This window comes from Colias croceus, chromosome 10, assembly GCF_905220415.1.
Source record: "Colias croceus chromosome 10, ilColCroc2.1".
Classification (NCBI taxonomy): Eukaryota; Metazoa; Arthropoda; class Insecta; order Lepidoptera; family Pieridae; genus Colias; species Colias croceus.
Genome location: NC_059546.1, coordinates 3,534,039 through 3,557,884, shown reverse-complemented (window position 1 = coordinate 3,557,884; position 23,846 = coordinate 3,534,039). Strand labels below are relative to the sequence as shown.

The 23,846-nt window shown below is 31.8% G+C and overlaps 1 protein-coding gene across 1 annotated transcript; it reads left to right on the top strand.

The window, feature by feature from the left end:
* The first annotated feature begins 1,377 nt into the window (after nt 1-1,377).
* On the top strand, nt 1,378-23,802 carry LOC123695189 (serine protease hepsin-like). Its single transcript, XM_045640952.1, has 15 exons — nt 1,378-1,642; nt 7,507-7,636; nt 8,036-8,071; nt 8,379-8,541; nt 8,789-8,997; nt 9,296-9,456; nt 10,669-10,759; nt 11,645-11,765; nt 15,878-15,956; nt 16,967-17,084; nt 17,433-17,595; nt 21,026-21,231; nt 22,078-22,283; nt 22,666-22,726; nt 23,300-23,802. Exons 1-15 carry the CDS (start codon nt 1,544-1,546, stop codon nt 23,419-23,421), a joined length of 1,965 nt encoding a protein of 654 aa, XP_045496908.1. The 5' UTR covers nt 1,378-1,543; the 3' UTR covers nt 23,422-23,802.
* Nucleotides 23,803-23,846: the final 44 nt, after the last annotated feature.

Below are 23,846 nucleotides of genomic sequence, written 5' to 3'. Positions count from 1 at the left end.
TAGAATAGAAACACATTTTAATATGGTTGGGTTATAGATTGAAACGTCATGTTGACATTTTTTTGTTGATTGTTGATCGTTGCATCGTTTCGTTTGTCCTTTAACATTATTATATTTTTCTGACGAATTTTGCTGTGTCTACCGGTTTTTGATATTTCTACTATAATCTTCCTAAATAATGGTTTTTTTTCTAAACATTTAATTTTTGATATAAAATAATAATGTTATTAGTTAAGTATTTTAAATCTTTTTTATGGAAATATAACTTAATTTAATAATATGTTCTCAAAAACATAAATTATGCGTAACTATAACGTAACAGTTACACGTCTTACCCTGTACTTTACTTTGGGGCCGTACTTTTCTTAGGAAAGTCAAGCAATTTGTCTCTGAAATTAAATATGTTGAAAGTAAACTTCGGTCATACAAAGTTTACTTTGTGAAGACTCTTTTGCTCTAAAGTAAAGTCACGATTGTGAATCTGGGCCTCGCAAGTTTTGGATAGCAATAGCATAAGTATCCCATATGGCCATGTATGAGAAGCAATAAACTATTACCCTATATTGATGAGGGTTATTATTGGCAAGTGTTTCTAACGTTACTTGCGAGGTGCTTAACTGCCTGTCGGGCTTTCCGGAAACGCTACAGAATCAGATTTCACTTTCATTATACGTCAAGGAAATACCAAATGGCATGTTTTTATTTTTTCTTCTAGGTATCTTGGATTCAGAAATTGCAGTCATATACAAAACTGAAAATTGTGATTAGATAATAGTAGTATAATGAGTATAATAGGTAAATAACGAAGGGTAGGTTTGTGTAAAATAAATAATACAATAAAAAATAGGTACAATTTGGTACCTACACCTTAGTAATGGATAATATAACCGAATTTCTTGATTTTATCACATAATGTACCTATTACAATAAAAGAGTTACAATTTATAAAAAATCTTTAAATAGGTATCACTCCCTAAGGCTAAATAGGTACCTACCAAGTTGTGCCTTTATGTTATAACCTGCCTATCAATAAATCATCATTGACGGCATGATTAAAAACTAATTAGGTAAGTAGGTACCTACTTAATTAGGCAATTGAAATACATATAGTAATTAGTTAAGTATAATATAATGTTAATTATAATATGACGGAGGAGAATTAATATTTGAAATACGATTAGGTACCCTGATCCTAAGATCAGGATTAAGATTTCGATGGTTTGTCAAAAAGATAAATTTGAGTAGCATTAAAATAGATCATAGATGTTAACGTCTTTACTTCCTTGTGAGTAATGAAGATCAGCGCTAGCTAGGTGGGGCTGCACCTCCACACAAAGTTTTGGCGCGAAGAGAAAGTCCGCGAAGTGGTGGCCGGGGACTCCAACCCGCGGCGGATTCCGCGGCCGCGGCCGACGGCGATAGTCGGCCAGCCAACGTTTGCGAAATAATGCCATTGAATCGAGACCGAATTCGGCAGTAACCAAGCGGAGATGCCGCACAAATAAATAGTGCCGAAATTATCGCGCCCGACAACGGATCAACAATGTGCGAATGGAGATCAGTGGCTATATTTTATGTGCTCCTTGTGTGCTATGTCTCCAGAGCCAGGGAAATAACGGTTGAACACACCCTCGACAACCACGTGAGTAAATCTTAACCTATTATCGGTCATTTGTAGGTGCATTGACTCTCATGCACTCTTACTTTCCACTGAGCGCATTCACTTCTCAACCCGATACTACTCAATGTTAATTGATTTATTGCACTACGCTTTATTTACATTCATTAGTAAACGAAAAGCTGATAATTAATAGTTTAAGAATAATTAATGAGCAATTTGATAATTTAAAAAAAAATATATAAACACATATCGAGTACATGTACAATAAGTACTAGGTCCTGGGTCTAAATTATACCACACAAATCGCAAGGGTGCATAAATAGGTACCTACTTTCGTCATCAAGAACAATTTTTGATGATGAAGCTGAAATGTTTGTAAAAGTTTTCCTAAACCTTAAACAAAGCACAAGACAGTGCTCCATAGCAGTGCTCCAAGTATTTTAAAAGCCCAGCTTTAATACCTTCACTGTTCTCTAGCTTCATACTTACTTAATAATAATATAAGTAGGTATACATTGAGTTAGTATATTGCTTCCATTAACAATGTTTGCGTTACATCAATGTTAAAATGCGACTGCTGGTCGTGGCAATGAAAATGATAAGACTTACCTAGTTGTAGGTATATATATGATAAAGGTACCCGCATATGGTATTTTAATAAAGCTACCTATTTTAAATGTAGTAATGTAGTAATTCAATCGCACAAAAGAGCCATGATAAAAAATGAAGATGGAAATAAATGTTCTCTACTTCAGGACATCCTCTCGGGTCTCTATTAATTGGTGTATTTTACAAATATGTTTTACAGTATCGTAGGCTGAATTTAAATAGGTACCCATTTAAAAATGACTATGTTTTTATGACGACAGCTCATTAATTGCATGAACAATTAACACGGATGTGATCTACTTTCGCTTGCGGCTCGTTACGTCACTTATGTAAAAACTGGCAATTTTTTTCTTTAATTCCTTATAAGGTTCGGATTTTATTACATCTTAACGTTACGTGAATTTCGATGTTGGGTTTTTTCAGAGATGTTGACATAAAGCTCTGTCTCTTCTTTGGTAGGTTTTATGGTTCAAAACCAAAACCTTCTGTTAACTATCTAGAATTATTACAGCGATACAAACATACTAGTTAGATACTACTACTTTCAACCTTATTCTACTTATTAAATCTTGGACAAGCTTACTTATATCTTATATCCTAGTCCATTTGTTCCATAAATTAGCAAGCATTTCCTATTGTATTATCATCTGTTCTAATTAAATCCATTTATCGAGGACTTCTAAGGCTTTGTTATTGTATAAATTGTTTACAATCGCCTTGCTCTAGATAAGTACGGTTTCAATTAACGTATACAGTATAGTTGTTCTGGCCAGTAATAATCTGAGAACATAAAAGGAATTCGAATTACATGGAACCGCTACATAAATGGTTAGAATTTTAAATACCTATTTATACACAACTAAGTAAACACGCATAGTATTGTAGTTGTATAACGAAGTCACGCTCGTATCTGAAAATTACCACACCCCTTTCACACTCGACAACGGCTGAAGTTGTAACATATTTATTACTTTTTATTTCCTATCTAGGTACGTAACGGAAATAATGAACTTGATGTTTTAAAGGAATCTATTTAGTATCACTTAACATGAAAATATCTGCGCGAGTAAGTTATTTTCTTGTAGGTATTCTCTTCTAGTCATCGTACTTACCTAGTACTGAAATAATTACTATCCATTATTTTTTTAATACCAAAATATGTACATAATATCGATAATCGAACTATACTTACAATGTAATAATTCTGCTAAAGTAGGTATAGGTAGTAGAAAAGACTTCCCGCAAATAAATTAAAATGACAATCCGCAGGCGCAACAATTTCATCATAATATTATATTATACATTTATACGTGTATCAATTATGAAGTTACATAACTTTTCGCTTGAATAATTCTTATACATTTAAATTTACGTAATTCTTATATATCCGGTTCCGACATTTTGTTCTACATTATTTTATGAATGGTTTTACACGCAAGAATAACATGTGGAATATAAAGACTTTGTAGTTTGTAATTATGCACAGATCAGTATAATCACATTATTGAGATTTATTTATAGCTATCTCATAATCTACCTACGACATTTATTTTTAATGCTTCTATTTAAAAATATACACCTATAAATGGGAATAGGATTAAGAAAAAAAAACATGTTTGGATTGATTTTATAGATCTATTGTAAGTATTTAAAAGTATAATTTGGGAGAAATTATTAAAGCAGAATGGTTTATTTATTTTATTTATTCATACTTTATTGCTCTGAAGAAACTAAACTAGGAAATTAATCTATTTATAAATTAAAACAAATGGCGGTCTTATTGCTAAATAGCGATTTCTTCCAGACAACCAGACGTACGGATGGAAGTTAGTTATGGTTGTATCGTAGCATTAAGTAATCTGAAACTATATCACTACTCCACACTATTATAATGAGCTTTTTTGGTTTGAAAATACTTCGCATGTTTTCCCTAAGCTGAGGCTATAAAATAACAACATGTTTGCGCTGGCGCTACAGCTGATTCACTTTCTTACTTTTGATAAACTGTCGTGGATAACAAAAACAAGAGTACAATAACAATTACCTTGTGAAAGGCACGATTACACTTTGGAAAGTAGATAAGAGACCTTAAGATTTGGCATTAAGTAGGTGTGAATAAAAAACGAGTGAAATGGAACGTTATTTCTTTTGTAGAAAGCTAATTGGACCTCAATTATAATGTAATCTCTTTGATGTACTGTTACTGGTTAAAGTATAGGAATATAATATTAAACATCTAATTGTAGTGTTTGAGTATCATTGCATACATAAAAGTAACAGTAGCATAACTACTAATAGCTTTCATTGCATATTATATTTTAATGATTTCAACCATTGCTTTTGCGTATTTTCTTGAACTATGTTACGTCAAACCATAGATTTGCTAATACATTCTTAATTCTTTTCTTATTATAATATAATATAAATCTCGTGTCACAATGTTTGTCCTCAATGGACTCCTAAACCACTTAACCGATTATAATAAAATTCGCACACCATGTGCAGTTCGATCCAACTTGAGAGATAGGATAGTTTAAACATGTAGGTACCACGGGCGAAGCCGGGGCGGACCACTAGTATCTAATATACGGTTTCTGTCCTAATTAATAATATTATATGAAAAACTTATTTTAAATTCAAATTTAAGCATACATATTATGTAAAACAAATTTTAACATACATAATTTTAACTAGTTTTCTACACTAATCTTCTTATAAGTACATATAAAAATGAATCGCAAAATGTGTTGGTAAGCGCATAACTATCGAGAACGAGTGGACCGATTTCGATAATTCTTTTTTTATTATATTCCTTGAAGTACGAGGATGGTTCTTATGTAGAGAAAACGTAAATGTACCTCGGGCGAAGCCGGGGCGGACCGCTAGTAATATTATAAAGAGGAAAACTTTGTTTGTTTGTTTGTTTGATTGTAATGAATAGGCTCATAAACTACTGGACCGATTTTGATGAAATTTGACACAGACAATTTTTAGACCCTGAGAAAGAACATAGGCTACTTTTTATTGTGAAATATGTACCACGGGCGAAGCCGGGGCGGACCGCTAGTATATAATAAAGTGTATTTTCGGTGTCCAAGTCTAAGGCAATAGAATGGTATTGAACTTAACGTAAAAATAAGTGCAGTGATTGGAACCAAGGTTTAAAAACATAACAGTTGAGTGCTAACAATAAACTAGACCCCAGTGATCTTGTAAATGGTCTACAAGTTAGTTTTCTTCGTAACCTTACTTGCCTTGACCATTTGACATTGACTGAAATAGGTAACTAAAACGTGTAATTTCAAGTTGATTATCTATTATCGATCTGCTATGATTTGTTATAAAAAAATGTGTAAATCAATTAAGAACCCAGTTCTTATTTCTACTATATTCTAGAACTTTTTGATCATTGAAGATTCAGCTCTATCTATAGATCCTATTACTATAAAGTTGTTAGCTGAATACTGTGGTTGAACGCGCTATATATGCAAGAGAAGAAGATGTAGGTATACCTACTATAACTATTGTCAAAAGGAACGACGCATCAAAGAAAATTACTCAAGCTTTAAGCTGATAATACGAGTTAGGTATACCTGTAAACTTCTAAAAAATATATATGATCTGGTTTCGAGTACCTAATTACCTATATTATATCATGGATATTATAATAGTCTGTCTTATTTTATCTGAAAGTTTATAACGACATAATATTATGTAGGTAGGTACTATTTAGCTCTACCATCTAGCTTTTATATAGCCAAGTTTTTCAAAAGTTAATAAATTTATCATATTTACAAAATCTACTTTATCCCCATTTTCTATCATTATTTTAGATAATAGTTAACTCAGCTAATTCTTAAACAATAAGTGCTAATGCATAATTCATACGCAATGTTTATGCACACAAAACTATTTGATCTAAATATATTTCAAGTCACGTTAGTGGGTCGACTACCATAACAGTGTATCACGTATGTATTGATATAAGCGTCGATATAAACAGTCACAACCTTAGCCTCGATAGTTTGTGACATAACCTATTACCTAACAGAGAAGAAGATGCTTTCGTCAGCGTTACGTGGCGTTGGGAAAGTTAGTACAAATGCTGGCGAGTTACTCTTAGTTTCATTCGTTTTATGATCATTAGCTTGGATTAAATCAACGATTTATTGCTTGGTAAATGTAGATACATTCATTGAAAGATAATTACAGATATTATGATGCTAATGTTTTATAGACTGCAGTCTACACTCAACAGGTTTGATACATAGATAAACACCTATGGCAATGATTTGCTTTTACAACTTTTTATTTATACGATAAAGAATGAGCATATTGTGTTTATCACTAAACATAAATAATAGTGGCTTCTGTGTTCTGGATAACTTTTTAAAAGCTGTACGAGTAGGTTCTATAATTTATCCGACAGCTTTTGATGGTATATAATATAGAGCTTTTCAGAGACCACTGCAGAGAGACATACATCATACATATATAACCGACATCTGACAAACAATAGGTATAGAGTAAATTAATAGAAAATCATCATCCTCATTATGAAAAGAAACAAAAGAAGGAAAAGCATCTAGTTATCCTTTGCACGTGAAGCTTAGCATTTCAGAAAGGTAGTTTCTCCTAATTATAATACACTTATCCAAGAAGATTACAATCTCTTTCGGGTACAAAGGCTAACCCAAAATGCGCCTTAAACTTGGCCTGCAACACCGGAACGTCAGTATCAGTAAGATTGAGAAAGCAACATTGACATTAGTAGGCAATTAAGACCGAGTTCATTGCGCAATTCGCTCGCTGTTCGCGTGCTCAGCCACCAGCCGTGAAAGTAAATTCACATAGTTATGTGTGCTAAACAAAACTTATGTAAGCTGTAAACGCTTCCGACGGAACATACCATTAAATCATTGACGTAACATGCAGTTAACCAAATTACCTCAATTTTTGGTAAACGCCAAAATCACAGGCCAAAATGTTGTTATGATCGATGTCCGGAAACAAAAATTAATTGTTATCAATTTTCTATAGGAATTGCGTAGTTATTGCCCGATATTTATTCTACTGCTGCTTAATCTATATTTGCTAATAATTTAAAACTGAAAAGTTTGTTTGAACATGTTTATCTCAGAAACTAGGTACCAGACCCATTTCAGAATTCTGGTAAATCGATTCGACCGACGTGTTAATTAACTACCTATGTAACTATATAAATGTTATGTATAAGTATACACACATGATTATAACCGATTCCTTACTGGCTTTAGGTGTCATCAGGCAACAGGACGCAAAGATTTCTATTTGACTCGATTTTCGGATTAGAAGTACCACTACTAGATGAGCAGAGCGTGGAAGATGATGAAGATGAATCTACCCAGGTCAGGAACTGTTCATGTGGTACGTAGAACTATCCTACCTTCTATTCACGTTTTATTTTCTCTTCTCTCACTGTATTCGTAGAAAAGTTGTGGTATCTGGTAGAACATATTATAGCTAAGTCGTAGTTTTTGAGTACAAATTTTCGTTTAGTAGTAAAGTTTGTACATAAATAAGGTTTTTACTTTTAGGGTTGTATTTTATTTCTCGTCTCGATATGTCTTTAGTTTTTGTATTTCTTTGTAAATATATAGATAGGTGCCTATTATTCACCAAAATAATTTATTAGTAGGTAGTTGAAAAGTATAAAGACTAGATAGCGTAGTACGATCATACTTAAAAACTTATTTCAAAGCACTAAATCACATCATATCATTCTTTATTTCTATCTAATTATTTCTTCTCACCTTCATATTTTAGAATGTGGCAGAGCAAATCCACTTCCACGTAAAATCGGTAAGTATTTTCACTCACTGTTGCATGATATTTTCATTGCTTTATTACATTATCTAGTTTTATGGCAAATTTCACTTTTTATTTCTTAACTTATCTAATATAATTATATGATACACTATCTTTAAAAGCTTTTCATTTAAAGCTCTTACGATACTGAAGATATTAACAAGCAAGTAACAGGCTTTCTTTCCGTGTTTTTGCAACTTCCTCTGCAATGCAATATGGAAGTCACCATGAAGTAGTCGGTCATTGCTCCAACCTAGCATGAGCATAGAACCTGTAACCAATACAACTTTCACTTTTCCAGATTGTGGCGGGCCGAATCAGGAAAATCGTATAGTGGGCGGTTTTCCGGCGGGCCTCAATCGGTATCCTTGGATGGTCCGGCTGGTGTATGATGGACAGTTCCACTGTGGAGGCTCTCTTGTCACCAAGGAGTATGTGCTCACTGCCGCACATTGTGTCAGAAAGTGAGTAATACGTAAATCTAACTGAGACGACATGAGCTTTTTTAATAGCTTTTAATGTTTTTAGTATGATACTCGTGCGAATTTTATGTTCAATGTTATTGAAGACTTAGTATGTAGTTTTCTGCTTTATTTATTTCGTGTATGCTGCGAATATAAAAGTTACGTCCATGCACACGTAAAATAATTTGTCTTCCACCAACGCAAAAATCGCTAAACTGAACTTTAATTACTAGCTTTCAATTTTCAGATTAAAACGATCGAAAATTAGAATAATACTCGGCGACCACGACCAAACTCTCACCACGGAGAGCGCGGCCATCATGCGCGCAGTCACAGCGATCATTCGACACCGAAGCTTTGACGCCGATTCTTATAACAACGACATTGCCTTGCTGAAATTGCGGAAACCTGTCAGCTTTTCGAAGATCATCAAACCCGTTTGCTTGCCTCCAGCGAGTAAGTAAAATATTAAAAAACGTGAATTGTCTCTAACGATTTTATTGTTGCGTTTTGTTAGTATCCAATAAAATATAGGTATTATGATTTTACTGTAGTTATGTGAAAATCGGAATGAAAATCATTTAATTTATTACCAAAAGATAAAAACAAGGTAACAAACAGAAGAGACGACAATTCTCATAATAATGAGCTTTATTCTGGGCTAAATAAAGATCAGGAAAGATCGTAATTTTTTGTTTATTTATTTTTGCAAGAGAGATATGCTATATAAATAATTGCAAATATAAATTTACAGGTATAGAACCAGCAGGCAAAGAAGGAATAGTCGTAGGCTGGGGTCGAACATCAGAAGGCGGTCAGCTTCCCGCCATCGTACAAGAGGTGCGGGTACCCATCCTGTCTCTACAACAGTGCCGCGGTATGAAGTATCGAGCTTCACGTATTACTAATAACATGGTGAGATTTATTATCCTAACCTACCTATCCTATCCTACTAATATTATAAATGAGGATGGATGTGTATGTTTGTTACTATTTCACGCAAATACTACTGAACCGATTACAAAGGAATTTAGCACACATGTAGAGGGTAACTTGGATTAACACGTATACTGGATAGGTTTTATCCCGGAACTATGCGGGTTTATCTTTGAAAACGCGGGCGGAAAGCTAGTTATTGCATAATATTTGTTGTAGGTATTTTGAATTTATGATTGAACTTATCATTACGATAACTGATTTCCAGGAAAACCTGTAATCGAAAACCCTATCCGAGGAAGTACTTAGATATTTTGACAATTATTTTTGGTCCGTATGAAGTGGTCATATTTTTATATAAAATAAGATATTAATTTACATGGATGTACAATCCATGTAAATTAATATCTTACAAACAAGTTTGTGATAAAGTTGAATTTTATATCCGGTTACCAAAATGTAGTAAAGATCCAATTTTTCGATAGGAATAGGTATCTATATTATGTATTTTAAAATAATATTATGGACATGATTATTACTGATTGAATTGGAAGAATTCGACTATATCACACAGATCTAACATTGAGACAAGCAATTAATTAATTTATTGCTCTTTAAAACATTAGAATGTCGTGTGATGTGTCTGTGTCTGGCACAAAGAAAACAGAAGTAACTGCAGTTGATGCAATCACATTTACGTTATCCTTACGAATTATTTTAGCAAATACAAGTTAATGATATTCGAACCTTGTTGTAACTTCTGCACATAATTTTTGTACTACATAGTATAAAACAAAGTCGCTTTCTCTGTCCCTATGTCCCTTTGTATGCTTAAATCTTTAAAACTACGCAACGGATTTTGATGAGGTTTTTTTTTAATACTTAGATAGAGTGATTCAAGAGGAAGGTTTTAGTAAATAATTTATTAGGTTTTAGACAAAGCAGGCGAAGCCGCGGGCGGTAAGCTAGTCACTAATAAAATATTTGATTATCATACGCTACATTCAGCATTTTTGTACAAAATCAATCCGGCTGATCTGGGAAGAGCCGCTTGCATCTTTGAGAAATGACCTACTTATATATTAATTTGTATCTAATATAGAACGATTTTAATATATTGCATAAAACTACAACCTATCTATATCAAATGTAGATTATATTGTTATAATATACATCATAATATTGTTTCAGCTTTGCGCGGGTCGAGCATCAACAGACTCCTGCCAAGGCGACAGTGGCGGTCCGTTGTTGGTACAGCAGGGAGATAGATACCAGATTGTTGGTAAGTACTATCAGTAATTATTATACAATTTATTTGATAATTATTAAGCTTTGAGAAGTAGTAAGTTGCATTAAGAATACTGTTTAGGTTTTATAAAATGAAAAACATAACCCACGCATTAAAAAAAGAGTGCCTACGTCCATCTTAAAAACTCGGTAACACATCTTCGAAAATAGATGCATATGGGCTCGCTTAACAATCGATCCCATGCTCTAATCTTATAAAAAATATGTAGTAGTTGTAGTCTGTACCATTTTATTAGTGAAATTCACGTTTAAATTAACGTTACAATACCAAGGCTAATCAGCAGTTACGATTGAGATGTAAATCGCATTGGTTGAATCTATACATATAATAAATCTGTAGAAGGGTCAATTCTGTACATTGAAAATATTGAAAAAATAAATAGCAGGGGGTGTTACTGGATCGATACCAAACCCAAATATGTGATTAAAAAATTTTTTGTCTGTCTGTCTGTCTGTATGTGAAGGCATCACGTGAAAACTAGCGGTTCGATTTCGATGAAACTTGGTATAATTATACCTTATTATCCTGGGCGTAAAATAGGATACTTTTTATCCTGAAAAAATACGTAGAAAAAAATTAATCTTAATTTTTCAGTTTTATCCATAGACGTTGTTCCGTAGAACCGCGAACACACGTTGCGTATTATTATAGGCCTAGCCGTATTTGGGAATTGGGTCCAATAGATATTTATAAGATTTTATTGTCAGAGGTACCTACTCAAAATGGAGAAATAAACCATCCACGCGAAGACCGACATCCGCGCGGACGGAGTCGCGGGCGGAAGCTAGTGGTAAATAAGAATGTAGGTTAATCAAGGTACTCATTAATATAACGGAAGATCTAACATTTTTTTTTCAGGTATAGTATCATGGGGTGTTGGCTGCGGTCGACCCGGGTATCCCGGAGTCTATACCCGGATATCGCGCTATCTTCCCTGGCTGAAGGCCAACTTAAGAGATACATGTCTTTGTGCTAATTAGTAGATATTAATTTTATGTTTTTTTTGTAAATAGCTTTCAAATTAAAAGTGTTTCTGATTTTATCTTAAGTATAAGGATATGAAAAAATGTATTATATACTTTAAGTACCGCCTTTGTATTTTTTTACATCGTGTAAAAATATCGAATCTAGTGCTTTTTGTAAAATAATAGTTTTAGTATCTACTTGAATAGATAAAAATCAGTAATTTAAAATATAAAAATCACGATCTTACGTAGAGCACTTTTTGCTTATTTTTAAGTTTAACTATTTTGTTAACCGATTTTAAAAAAAACGCCTCAAAAATACAGTTTTTAATTTCAATTTAGAATAATTATTTTGACAACAATTTGTTAAATCGATGTTTAATAACCAATATTATTTTTGCTTCTATTTTACCTTTATTTTATTTAACTATTAACTAAATAATATTTAGTAATAAGTAATAATTTAATGAATAAGTGTGTGTCAGGCCGGTGGTGCAGATTACCAATAGATAGTAAGTCAACTGTAGAACTACCTACGTGTTCATTGTTATAGTTTAGCAATATTTGTTTTTTATATTAGTTTTAATTTTTATTAGAATATTTGTTTAAGTTACACATTAATCAAATTTAAATTCATATTTTATAATTATTTTATGCATCTTCTGGTATAGCATATAAAGTAATTCAGTTTTGTATACGTGTTAAAAATATTATTATTGAAAATCTAAGGAATTTCTCGATAAAATTACAATTTATTTCCATTTAATATCATAAAATAATAAATTTATATTTAACAATTATCCTATATGGATAATTATTTTATAAAAAGTAATTGTATTTAATTTTAAATATATTTTATTACGTTATTAATTATATTATATTTTAAGAACGCTCTTTAGGCTGTACCTGTGATCTACGTCACGATAAATTGTTTGTTGTGCTAATAGAGTATAAAATACTAATTTTTTAAGATTAATTTATTTTTGTTGTCAAAAATAACTTTTAAGATATATGTTAATTTAACTTAAAGTGTTAACTTGTTATTTTTTCTAGTATTTAACATTTAATTAACTTATTTGTAAATAAATAAAGCTTTTTCAGATTTAAAATGTCTTTTAGTATCATTTAACTACCATCTTCCAAAGATTACGTTTTTTTTAAGGATGCTATATAAAAGGATTAAGTAGATATGATTTATACCGACTAAAGTTAGACAACAGTTACAGTTTTTCTGCATCATGCATTGGAATATTTTAGAAGTGAAACTTCTTTAGGCGCGTTGAGAGTAATATTTCAGGGTCGCAATACCGTCACGTCACTGAGTAAAGCGACGATTTTGGTATATTTGAAACTTGTCAAAGAAGTTTCACTTCCGACACGTGTGCTAGGCACACACGCTCTTTTTTTATAAACCTTATTATTTTGTGTAAACTACAACACAGGAAAATCAGCAAAAGAATGAAAACGTATCATCGTAAATAACATTAAAGCGCAAAACCATACCTATGTTAATCATATTTAAAAATATTGCTTAGAAAAAAAATTGTGCAAAACACTTTACTTTCGAATTGGGAACATCATCTATTACTTTCATTTAATATTTAATGGAGACATTTATTCAATATTCACTTTGAGATAATAATATAATTGATTTCGATTTTTATGAGGAGAAAAATATTATGTAGGTACCTAGTACCTACTGTATTATTACTTCTTTAATGATAATGAGAAATAAACATGAATACATGAATGATTTTCGAGTTTATTTTATGGTAGATAAACTGTCTTAATGGTAAGAGATACGACCTTGGTTATATAAATTAACTTGGGGAAATTTTTAAGCAAAATATCCCTACAATCCATGTCTTTCAAATTATCGTGTGGGGTATTGAAACAAAGCTTTTTAAAAATCAATTACAAAAGAAATGTGTTTTTATTTTGAGAATTTCTTCTAGTACGGGGTACTAGATATTTTTTAAACATTTTCCTGTTTTGTAAAGTGCTGATGGAAACTTCCCCGATTAATTCTTAGGGTCAACTCACACCAAAAGAGCGGCGGCGAAGCGCGGCGAAGCGGAGCGCAGTTTCCGTGTCATATGAATTTTAACTTTATTTTCATTACTTTAATACTTATTATCGCATGAGAAGCTCGAACGAGTCGCGCGGATGCCCGCGGCGCCGCTGGAATTCCGTGGAATTCCATTGAAACTATCTTTGAATGGAATAATTATCGGACCAAAGAAGCAAACCTTTTAGTCCAAGATCCCAGAGCCGTAAGACACAACTTATTTTTTTAGTTTAGTTTGGTCATTGCAATTTATCTGACTGATTAAATATAACATTATAATAGTATAACATACATATCAAAAAATCAGATATTCTAAAATAAATTAAGTTCATTTATTAGAGCTTTTTTTAGTTTTGGCTCAGGTGGCGCAGGTGCCATCCGTAGAGCTCCACTAACATTGACATTAAAAAGTACACTAGAGACTACTGTGAACCGAAACTTATATGCTTTAGAAAAGTGTTGTCAAGAAAAGTTGTGTCTTACGGCTCTGGGATCTTATACTCTATTTGGATGTGGTACTAAAAGCGCTTGATTATCTATTAAATTAAAAATGCAGCTGAAATATAAAACGGTCTAGAATACAAATATCAAATATACTATTTTTGAATTTGACACACTATGAAGGTAGATCATATATTACGGAAAAGTAGGGAGAAAGGAAGGAGGTAGATAAATAAGTTATCGTATTAATTTCAGTAGATAACGGGGAAATGCTAGTAAGAGAGAAGATTATTTACTAAAAATTAAATATATTCATAGAATGGTTCGCTCCAATGATGTGCGCATCCGATAACATAATAAAGACAGTGTCGGTTCTGGGGCAGAAAGAGAGCCAGAATTCATAACGTAAAGATAGCACAGAGCACTTTATTGTTTGATTACAAAAGATATAATATGTTCATAGATGTTAATGTCGTAGGTAAACACAGCAGACATTAACCTTACATCATTTTAGGAATAAGGTTTGATAAATATGGTAAATAAGAACTTTCGGCTCTACCAGCCGGCTTGGCTCTAACGGCTCTACCGGCTCGGCGATGAAAAGGTATTGAAAAGTGAAAAAACATTTATTCATACACACATTATTAGCTTACTAAATAAATCATACAGAATAGTTATTTTCAGATATATAACAACATTATTTTAACCGCTCAATAAAGGGCAGAAGCATACCTCATACTTGTCTTCACGTTTGTACAAGTACATATTTTTCACTATCTTTTTTAGGTAAATAGGATCGTTTATACAAATATAAGCTTTCAATTCGTTCAATAATTATGTTTAATATATCTTTTGTTAATAGGAAGATCACATAAACATCTGCTTCAGCGTGAGCTGTACGATTTGTTAAGTGGCAGCAATCGAGAGTTTTGCTTGGAAAGTGTCACTTTCGCTCGCCTCTCGACCACAAGGATGTATGGAGGAGGCGTTTGTTGATTTTATTATTGCTGAACTATTGAAAATAAATATGCGGAATGCATTGAAAAGTGAAATAAGTTATCGTATTAATTTTAATATAGTTATTGGATTATATTATATTTAATATAGTTATTGAATTCAGTTAAATTAACGACTAAATAAATTGACTCTACATTTTATAGAAATTTCGTGGCTTTTTCATTGGTGTTGAGTAAATTAACAAGTATAAAAAGTAACTAACAAAAAATAAACAAATTGTAGTTACTGAAATAACGTTTCTGTAAAGTGTAGGGACATTGTGTAGAAACTGCGAAAACTCTGCTGATCATATAGATGAGATGAGATAACACGTACGATTTTCTATTTTTTTCAAAGGGCCCAAATAGCTGGAAAGTTTTAATGACGAAACAAAAGGACAAGGAAATATTTAAAGCATAGTATTTACATTTAACAGTTGTTTTCTATTTGTATTCTAATAGACAATCAAGTGGGGTGTGTGCAGTATCCAAATCACGTCCTCGATGTGACCGTAAGTCAGTGTGGGTCCGGTAGCGAGCGCGCGCGACAAGTTCAAACGATGCGCATATTATCTTGCGCGAAATTATAAATTTGAATTTTTATTTAATTTTTTTTTTAATTTTATAATCTATGCGTGATGACCAGCATGGTGAAGTGCATCGTTTTGTTGTTCGTCATTGCAACTTTCACTAGTTCAGAGGTTAGTGTGATTCTGTTGTGTTTTATAAACGCTAATTGTTTATTTGTGACTTCGATTTTTATTTATTTTTTGTTTATCCTGAATCAAAATAAATATCATTTTTTATAAAATAATCAAGAACTCTACAAAATCCGTCTCCTGAGTTGAAGAATTATTGCCTCTCTATTAATGGTATTTTTGCGCTTCGTCGATATATTGTCCGAGATATATTTATTTTTATTCAATCGATCTAATGCTTTAATCAACTAAATAAACCTTTAATATCAAAAGGGGTTACTTAATAAAATAAAAAAATAAATAAACAACATGCCAATGATTACAAACAAGTTAGCGCGGCAAAACAAACCACCAAGAATAAATTAACGCACAAACAATTTTCAGATTTCCATCAATAAATTACCTAAATTATGTGGCTTGATTAATACCAAAGTTCGGGGTATTCAAATATCAATCTTGGTGCCTTTGGCCTTTAATTCAAGAAATTCTAGTTTCACAAACAACATAAAACATAGAAGAGAAGTTTTTTTGTAATTTGGAAAATGCTTGATTGACCAAATATTGGCGATGACTCAGTAGGTATTATTTTTCAACTGCCATTCTCTGTAACGGTTTAAATTTTAAAATTAATTACGATAAAGCTTTTATCTTTAATACTAAACTTTTTTCTTTAACCTACTGAGTCATCATAGTATTTAAATCGATCAAGCATTCGTGATACTTTTATCACTATTATCACTATGTATGAAGCTATCACTTACCTATTAATATTTTCAACATTACACAACACACACACAACATACACAACAGTAGGTATCTACTTTCTGCGTCTGTAGTGACGGTCCAAGTTTAAAGCATTTTATTGACTGTACTGACTTCGTGTTGTAGTACAAATCTTATTTCCGTTTTCTTCGTATTCCTATTTCGTTTATGTTTGGCTATGTTCAGGGGTAAGGCTCAATGGTTACCGTATTAAGAATACAATCAGTTATTCAGCTCTATATTTATTGTAGGCTGGTGATTCCTTGCGGAAGTCTCGCGGAATATATTCCAAGAACTTCTTCGGAGGAGTATGGGGAAACCGTCCACCGCTGTTGGAGGCAAACCAGCTCAGAACTACATGTACCTGTAGTGAGTATCTAATCTAAAGCTAGGTTTATTGACGTACACAAAATTCTATCGACACCTTATAATTCATATACTAGTAAGGGCTGTGTATACAGATTACAAGAATAGTAGAGGAAGGCAATTACCACATTGTGCGGTGTGCTAAACCTTTGTAGGCACTGACCTTATCCTATTTACATTTTATGGGTTATTTTATTAGTTCAATTTATGCTCCTCATAAAACTACCTAATTTGAAATATTATCATCTTTAACAGGGTATTTAGATATTTTGCACGTCTTGAATTTAGATTTTGTGCGTATGAGAAAAAAAGCGTACGAAAGTATTAAAAAATCACATAATATGATTCCAGAATGCGGCGAAAGAAATGAAGTATCCCGTATCGTTGGTGGTACTGAAGCAAGCATCAACGAATTCCCGTGGATGGCAAAATTAACGTACTTCAAGCGTTTCTACTGTGGTGGCATGTTGATCAACGATCGATATGTACTCACTGCTGCTCATTGTGTTAAAGGGTAAATCATTATTTACTATTTTTAATTAATATACTGAACTTTACTATTTAAATTTATATTACGATAGAAAACGAAGCTTAGTTTGAACGTGTAGATCTGGAGAGGAGTGATTTGGCAAACAAGTTTTCTTTGGGGTACCTCAGGGATGCGTTTAGGACATTCTTGTATTTGTGATTGTGATTGTTTATAAAAATTTGTACATTTTTAGAGTAGTTTCTACTGACGATGATGAAATTTTCTCATAATTATGAAAAAAAAAATGTTTAAGAGGAAAAGTCAGGTAGTTAGGCCATGAGACCTAATATTATGAGTACGTTTTTTCATAATTAATAATCAACTTAAGTTGCATATAAGGTTAAAGTTACTAAGAATAAATAAATAATATATGGAAGGGAATTTCTGTCTTCTGATTTTACAGTTGGTAATGAAACCGCTAGTGAAATTGGATACACAAAAAATACTTTTGTGAAGTAAAATTACTTATTTGCAAGTTCAACAAAAGGTCACATCGTGGTGAAAATGTTGCAACTTTCGCTTTATAAACTAGTAATCTACTACAATCGAATATATACTAATATTATAAAGCTGTAGTTTGTTTGTTTGAACGCGCTTATCTCGGGAACTACTGGTCCGATTTGAAAAATTATTTCGGTGTTAGATAGCTCATTTATCGAGGAAGGCTTATATATCATACTATAGCTATATATACGACCAACGGGAGATGAGTCACGGGGGTGAAACCGCGCGGAGCAGCTAGTGTTTGATAAAAGGAAAGCATAGAGTACCTATATAAGTTAGACGTGTTATTTTTTATTAAATTACTAGGTGGGTATATACTTCAAATTTATAGAAGCACATGAGTGTTATGATCCAAAGGTTGTATCACGCGTGCACATTAGTTACTATAATTATTATTATAGGTACTTATGACCTAGGTATATTCAGGTATTTTGCTTAAAAACAATGACCTAAAGGACATCCAAAATACTTTGTTTACCATCATTCTTTGCAAAACCAGTTCGTGAATAACATTGTTGGTACGTACAAAACAAACACTTAAGTTTAGTATCGGAAAGTGCATTCTTGTGTGTATTCAATTTGCTTGACCGAGATAAACGTCAATTTGGCGACATGGGGCTCTAATTAAACCCAAGATATGCAATAAAACACAACCTTTTTAATTTCTGCAATGATATTTTCCTCAGCAGCTTTTTTCGAAACAAATAATCGCAAGGGAAGCTAATTATTTCAACGGAATTTCACTTTCTTTAATTTAATCTGGTTGTTACCTTTTGTTTTCAATTAATTACATTTTTGAGTTAAGATAAAATCGAAGGGTAGACTACAATGTTGCGTGTAGATCAAACATTGATATCTTTATTATTTGATCTCTCTAATCTTTATATCTCTGAAGAAGAGGCATTTGTACAACATTTTTACTATAACTCTGAATCTAAATAATATGGTTACAAAATTTATACGATCTGATAAATAAATAGAGAAAATCTAAGATGCTATCTATACTATACTTTCATCCATTTTACAGAAAACATGCCTAATATGGCATTTTATTGAAATTTTTGGATTAAACCTGAAACTATACCTCTATCATAGAATTTTTATTTTTGATGACCTTAAATTCTTATTTCATTATTAATTATTGTCGCAATAACGGCAATACCCAATCAAATTTCCACGAAATATTTGTTAAAAGTTAATATAATTAAGGTTAATGGTAGATAATTGGGTGACTAAAGTATTTTTAAAACTATAACAATTGACACACTATAATAATAGGGTTAATGATGAATAACTGAAGCGTGTAAGAATTATACCTTTATTTATCTGATAGAAATATTGTGAGGTACCTCTTCTTTGGTTAGTACGTAACAGTATACTTGAGTTAAAAAGCGACAGAGAAGAAAATGTAATGTACTTATAAAATTATAATGTAGTGTAGGTTTTTATTAGGTAGTGTTAAATGCATTTTTTAATGTTGTGCAATGATTATAATATAATGACGTTTCAAACAAAGACATAAAATTTGAACAATAAAAATCGCGTAAACAACACAGGTAATAGGTATTTGGCCCTTGTCCTTTAGTTGTGCGTCATGACTAAATTAATGCAATAAATTTTTCAATATTTAACGAAACCATTAACAAGCTACGACGTAGAACTAAATAAGTTTTTATAAACATTCAATAAATATCTAATGTGCGTCTTAATTGCAGATGGAATCGTAAATCATTAAAATACGGGTCCGACAACCTGAGAATTGGAAAACAAGCCCAAAATATCTTAGTCCGAATTAGTAAATTCAAATATATGGTATCAGTGCGTTCACCTTAAACCGGCTAAGAGCCAGGCTTCAAACTTAGAGTTCAACATCCTCTATAAATGTCCACTTTGGCAGTATTTGTGAACCTTTTAGTGTTTTTTTTTGCGGTTTTCACCTTGATTGTTTGATTTGGTCACGCAAAATCGTTAGCGAATGATCGCGTTCGAAAAATGTGCGCTCCTTTTTCATTTGCTGCAATTAAAACATTAAGATTTACAGCTTACTATCCATAATAAATTCTGTACCATCAATGTAAAGATCGAAGATAATACAAGTCAATAAAATCGTAACGAAACGGTACGCGTCGGTGGCCAAAAAATAAATAAATAAAAAAACCATATTGAAGTAAAAGCAAAAACGGTAAGCAAAAACAGTGATAAGTTTCTGAATACAATAAGAGAAAGTGTAAGAGGACTTTAATAGAGCACTAGTCCATGGTTGTCTTTAACCTAAAATATTCCGTGTAACTTTCGCCCCGCGTCACTAATTTGGCCAGTAATGACATAATGAGTTATTCGATGATGCCTCAAAATGATAAAGTTCACTCACGTAACTAGTTAATTAACGATACTCACAATATTGTAATACCTTCTGTCTGATGTGGTAGGTAGGGTCGTAATTATTGGTAATTAAAACTTCGTCAATTGAAGGTTTTTTAATAAAATTTTACATGTGGACAAAATCAATATGGTGAAGAAAAACGTCTTCATTTTTAGAATACATTACTGTCCTATTGAATAAATCAGTTTGAATAAATCAGAATTGAAATAATTTAAATGAACTAATAGTTAGTAGTTAGTTTAGTTTTTAGTTTAAATGAGATTTAATGATATGATCATAGTTAATATAGAGCAAAAAAAGCTCTTAAATTTTTGCTCTATATTATTATGGGATGATGATAGGAGTTCATATATTTAAGCACGATGGAAATATGTGTGGGCTATATTTCCATCATCATTCGTTGAAAAAATCAACCAGCGAATAGGGGAACACCGTAGTATTAAGGATCATATTTTAAGCTCTACCTAGGCTCTACCTAATAAACTCTATTATATTTAAATATATAAATAATTTTGGTTATATTTTCAGTTTCATGTGGTTCATGATAAAAGTCACATTTGGAGAACATAACCGCTGCAACACGACCATACGTCCAGAGACAAGATTCGTGATCCGAGTGATTGCTAACAAGTTCAGTCTGACTAACTTCGACAATGATATAGCATTGCTTCGCCTTAACGAAAGAGTTCCTATGTCCGCTACTATTAAGCCGATCTGCTTGCCGACTAATCCAGGTATTAATTTAAATATACATACTACATAACTTTTAATTATCTTTCAAGTTTCAATACTTAAGGATTAGGTAGAAAGTTATTCATATAAAATGTTATGTTGTCCTATTTTTATGTAATATAATAAAGGAAAGGTGGAATTTTAATCTATCAGATTAAATAGTTTGAAAACTTCAGAATTTTTAAAATTTACATAATATGCTTTGATGTCGACCGTTAGAGGACGTAAGTAGCATACTAATTTTGGATACATGAATTTCAATGGTTAACAATGTAACAATAACACACGTACTCCTAGATAAGTTTTCTTCGCCATGACCGTGACCCAACTCAGGTCATTATCAATAACAAGGCCATGGAGGAATTAGGAAAGTGTTTAAATAAATATGCTTAGTGAAAGGTCACGTGAGATAAATCCGGTATCGAAAATGGCTTGGACATGATTTGATATTGATATTGCTGATTTTATTAGTAGTAGATAGAAATTAATAAAAATATGGCCACCCGTCGATTCTTATTTCGATTATTCGATTCTTCACTCTTTGTATTTTCAACAGCACGGAAACATTTCGAGTTAACAGAATCACTGAATGAATTATGTAGGTAATTTTTAATTTTCTATTCTGTATACTGATTTTAATATCCGGCTTCGTTTCAAGCCGCCTCATAATTTGGTATTGACTATTGAGATATTTAAATAGCTTTAACTTGGATAAGGCTCGTATCGATATAGAATAATAATTGATATATACGTCTATTCCTATTTCGAAATGTTGGTATAATCTTAGACACGATATAGATCTTAGGTAATCTATATACATGTTAAATTATTATATTTTTATTCAACAGATAACCTATACGTGGGAGTTAAAGCAGTAGCCTCCGGGTGGGGAACTCTCACTGAAGAGGGCAAGGTCTCATGTACTCTGCAGGAAGTGGAAGTACCTGTAATTAGTAACAAGGATTGTAAGAACACTAAGTATACGTCCAGTATGATAACGAATAATATGTTGTGTGCTGGATATCCTAGGACCGGACAAAAGGACTCTTGCCAGGTAAGAATTACGTAAAGTTTTTTTAGTAGAATACTTCTAAAATATTTTTTTTGCGATATGTAAATTACGTTTACATTACGTTTCAATAAAAAAATAAAAATAGTCAAATATGAATAGGTAATAATAGAACAAACAGGCCCATGACATAATTTTTTTGCTTTTTTTAAAAGTAACAATTTCGTAATTTTGTAATTACAAAAGAAAATAAAAACGCTCTGTGTCACTTTGTTACAAATTTCGTAAATGAAAATTATTTTAAAACTTTTGAAAAATTAGCTTGCTCTGTCGTTAAAGAAGTTAGTTGTTCTAATTGTCTCTAAGGTAGAGAATATTATGCAAAATTTTAATACCCTTCTTAACTCAAACATATTATTTTCTCCAGGGAGACAGCGGTGGACCCCTCATCACAGAAAGGAAGAACGACAAACGCTACGAGCTTATAGGTAAAGCTTTTTTTATATCAAACAAAAACATATACGCCTTTCACTTATATCAAGTTTAATGCTGTGTTTTATGTTGAAGCTAAGTGCATAAACATTTCAACTTTAACTACTTAAGTGTGTTTATTTTGAAACCTCTTTGCTTGGTTGAAGTTATTTGTGTTTGCAAATAAATATATTATAAAATCCTACTTTTAAATGATAACTCAGTTTTATAGTTATATGCACACATATTACACTTATAAAGTATCGTCTTATGTGCAATTTGCAATAGGATCGGAGTTAAATATCTAGGCAGTAATGCCTAGAAATTTAACTCAGACGCGTAACGTAACTTAATTCGTTAAATTTATCAATATTTTATGTATTAAAATGTTGATTAATCAGTGTTTTATTTTCTGTTATTAAATCACTTTACTTTTTGTTTTTTCCTATCTTAACTTGTTTGTATAATTTTATTCCTGAAGAATATGTTCAAAAGATATGATCATATAACACGCATTTGTGTCCTTTAATCATTAAAAATAATTTCCTCACCCTTACAAAAGTGTTTAAATCTGTTTTTTTTTATTTCAGGTGTTGTATCATGGGGTAACGGCTGTGCTAGGGTTGGCTATCCCGGAGTTTACACCAGGGTTACCAATTATTTAGACTGGATAAAAGAGAACACTAAAGATGGCTGCTATTGCTCCGAATAATACTCCTGCACCATTAATACAATTATTTTATTTATCATACTTATTTGATATTCTTTAAGCATGAACAGGGTCAGTAAACTTATTTTGACTCTAGTTTCGTAATATTTATTGACATTGTGATATGTTTTTATGGTATTTATTATGAGACAAAATTATTAATATCAAAATGTGTTTGACTTCAAGAACGTTTACGTATTATTAATAAATATAATATGTCGTAGTATATAGTCAGTCATTCGTTAATTAAAGAACTCATTCGTTAATTAAAGAACAAATTAAATTGAAATAAGAACTCCATAGTAGAAATTATAACAATCTTTTGATATTTGTGTTGAATAGTTGCATTTTAATAACCAAAAATTTATAGATATAAATCATATTATTGTATGTAATATTATTTTGGTCAATAACTTATTTAAGTACCT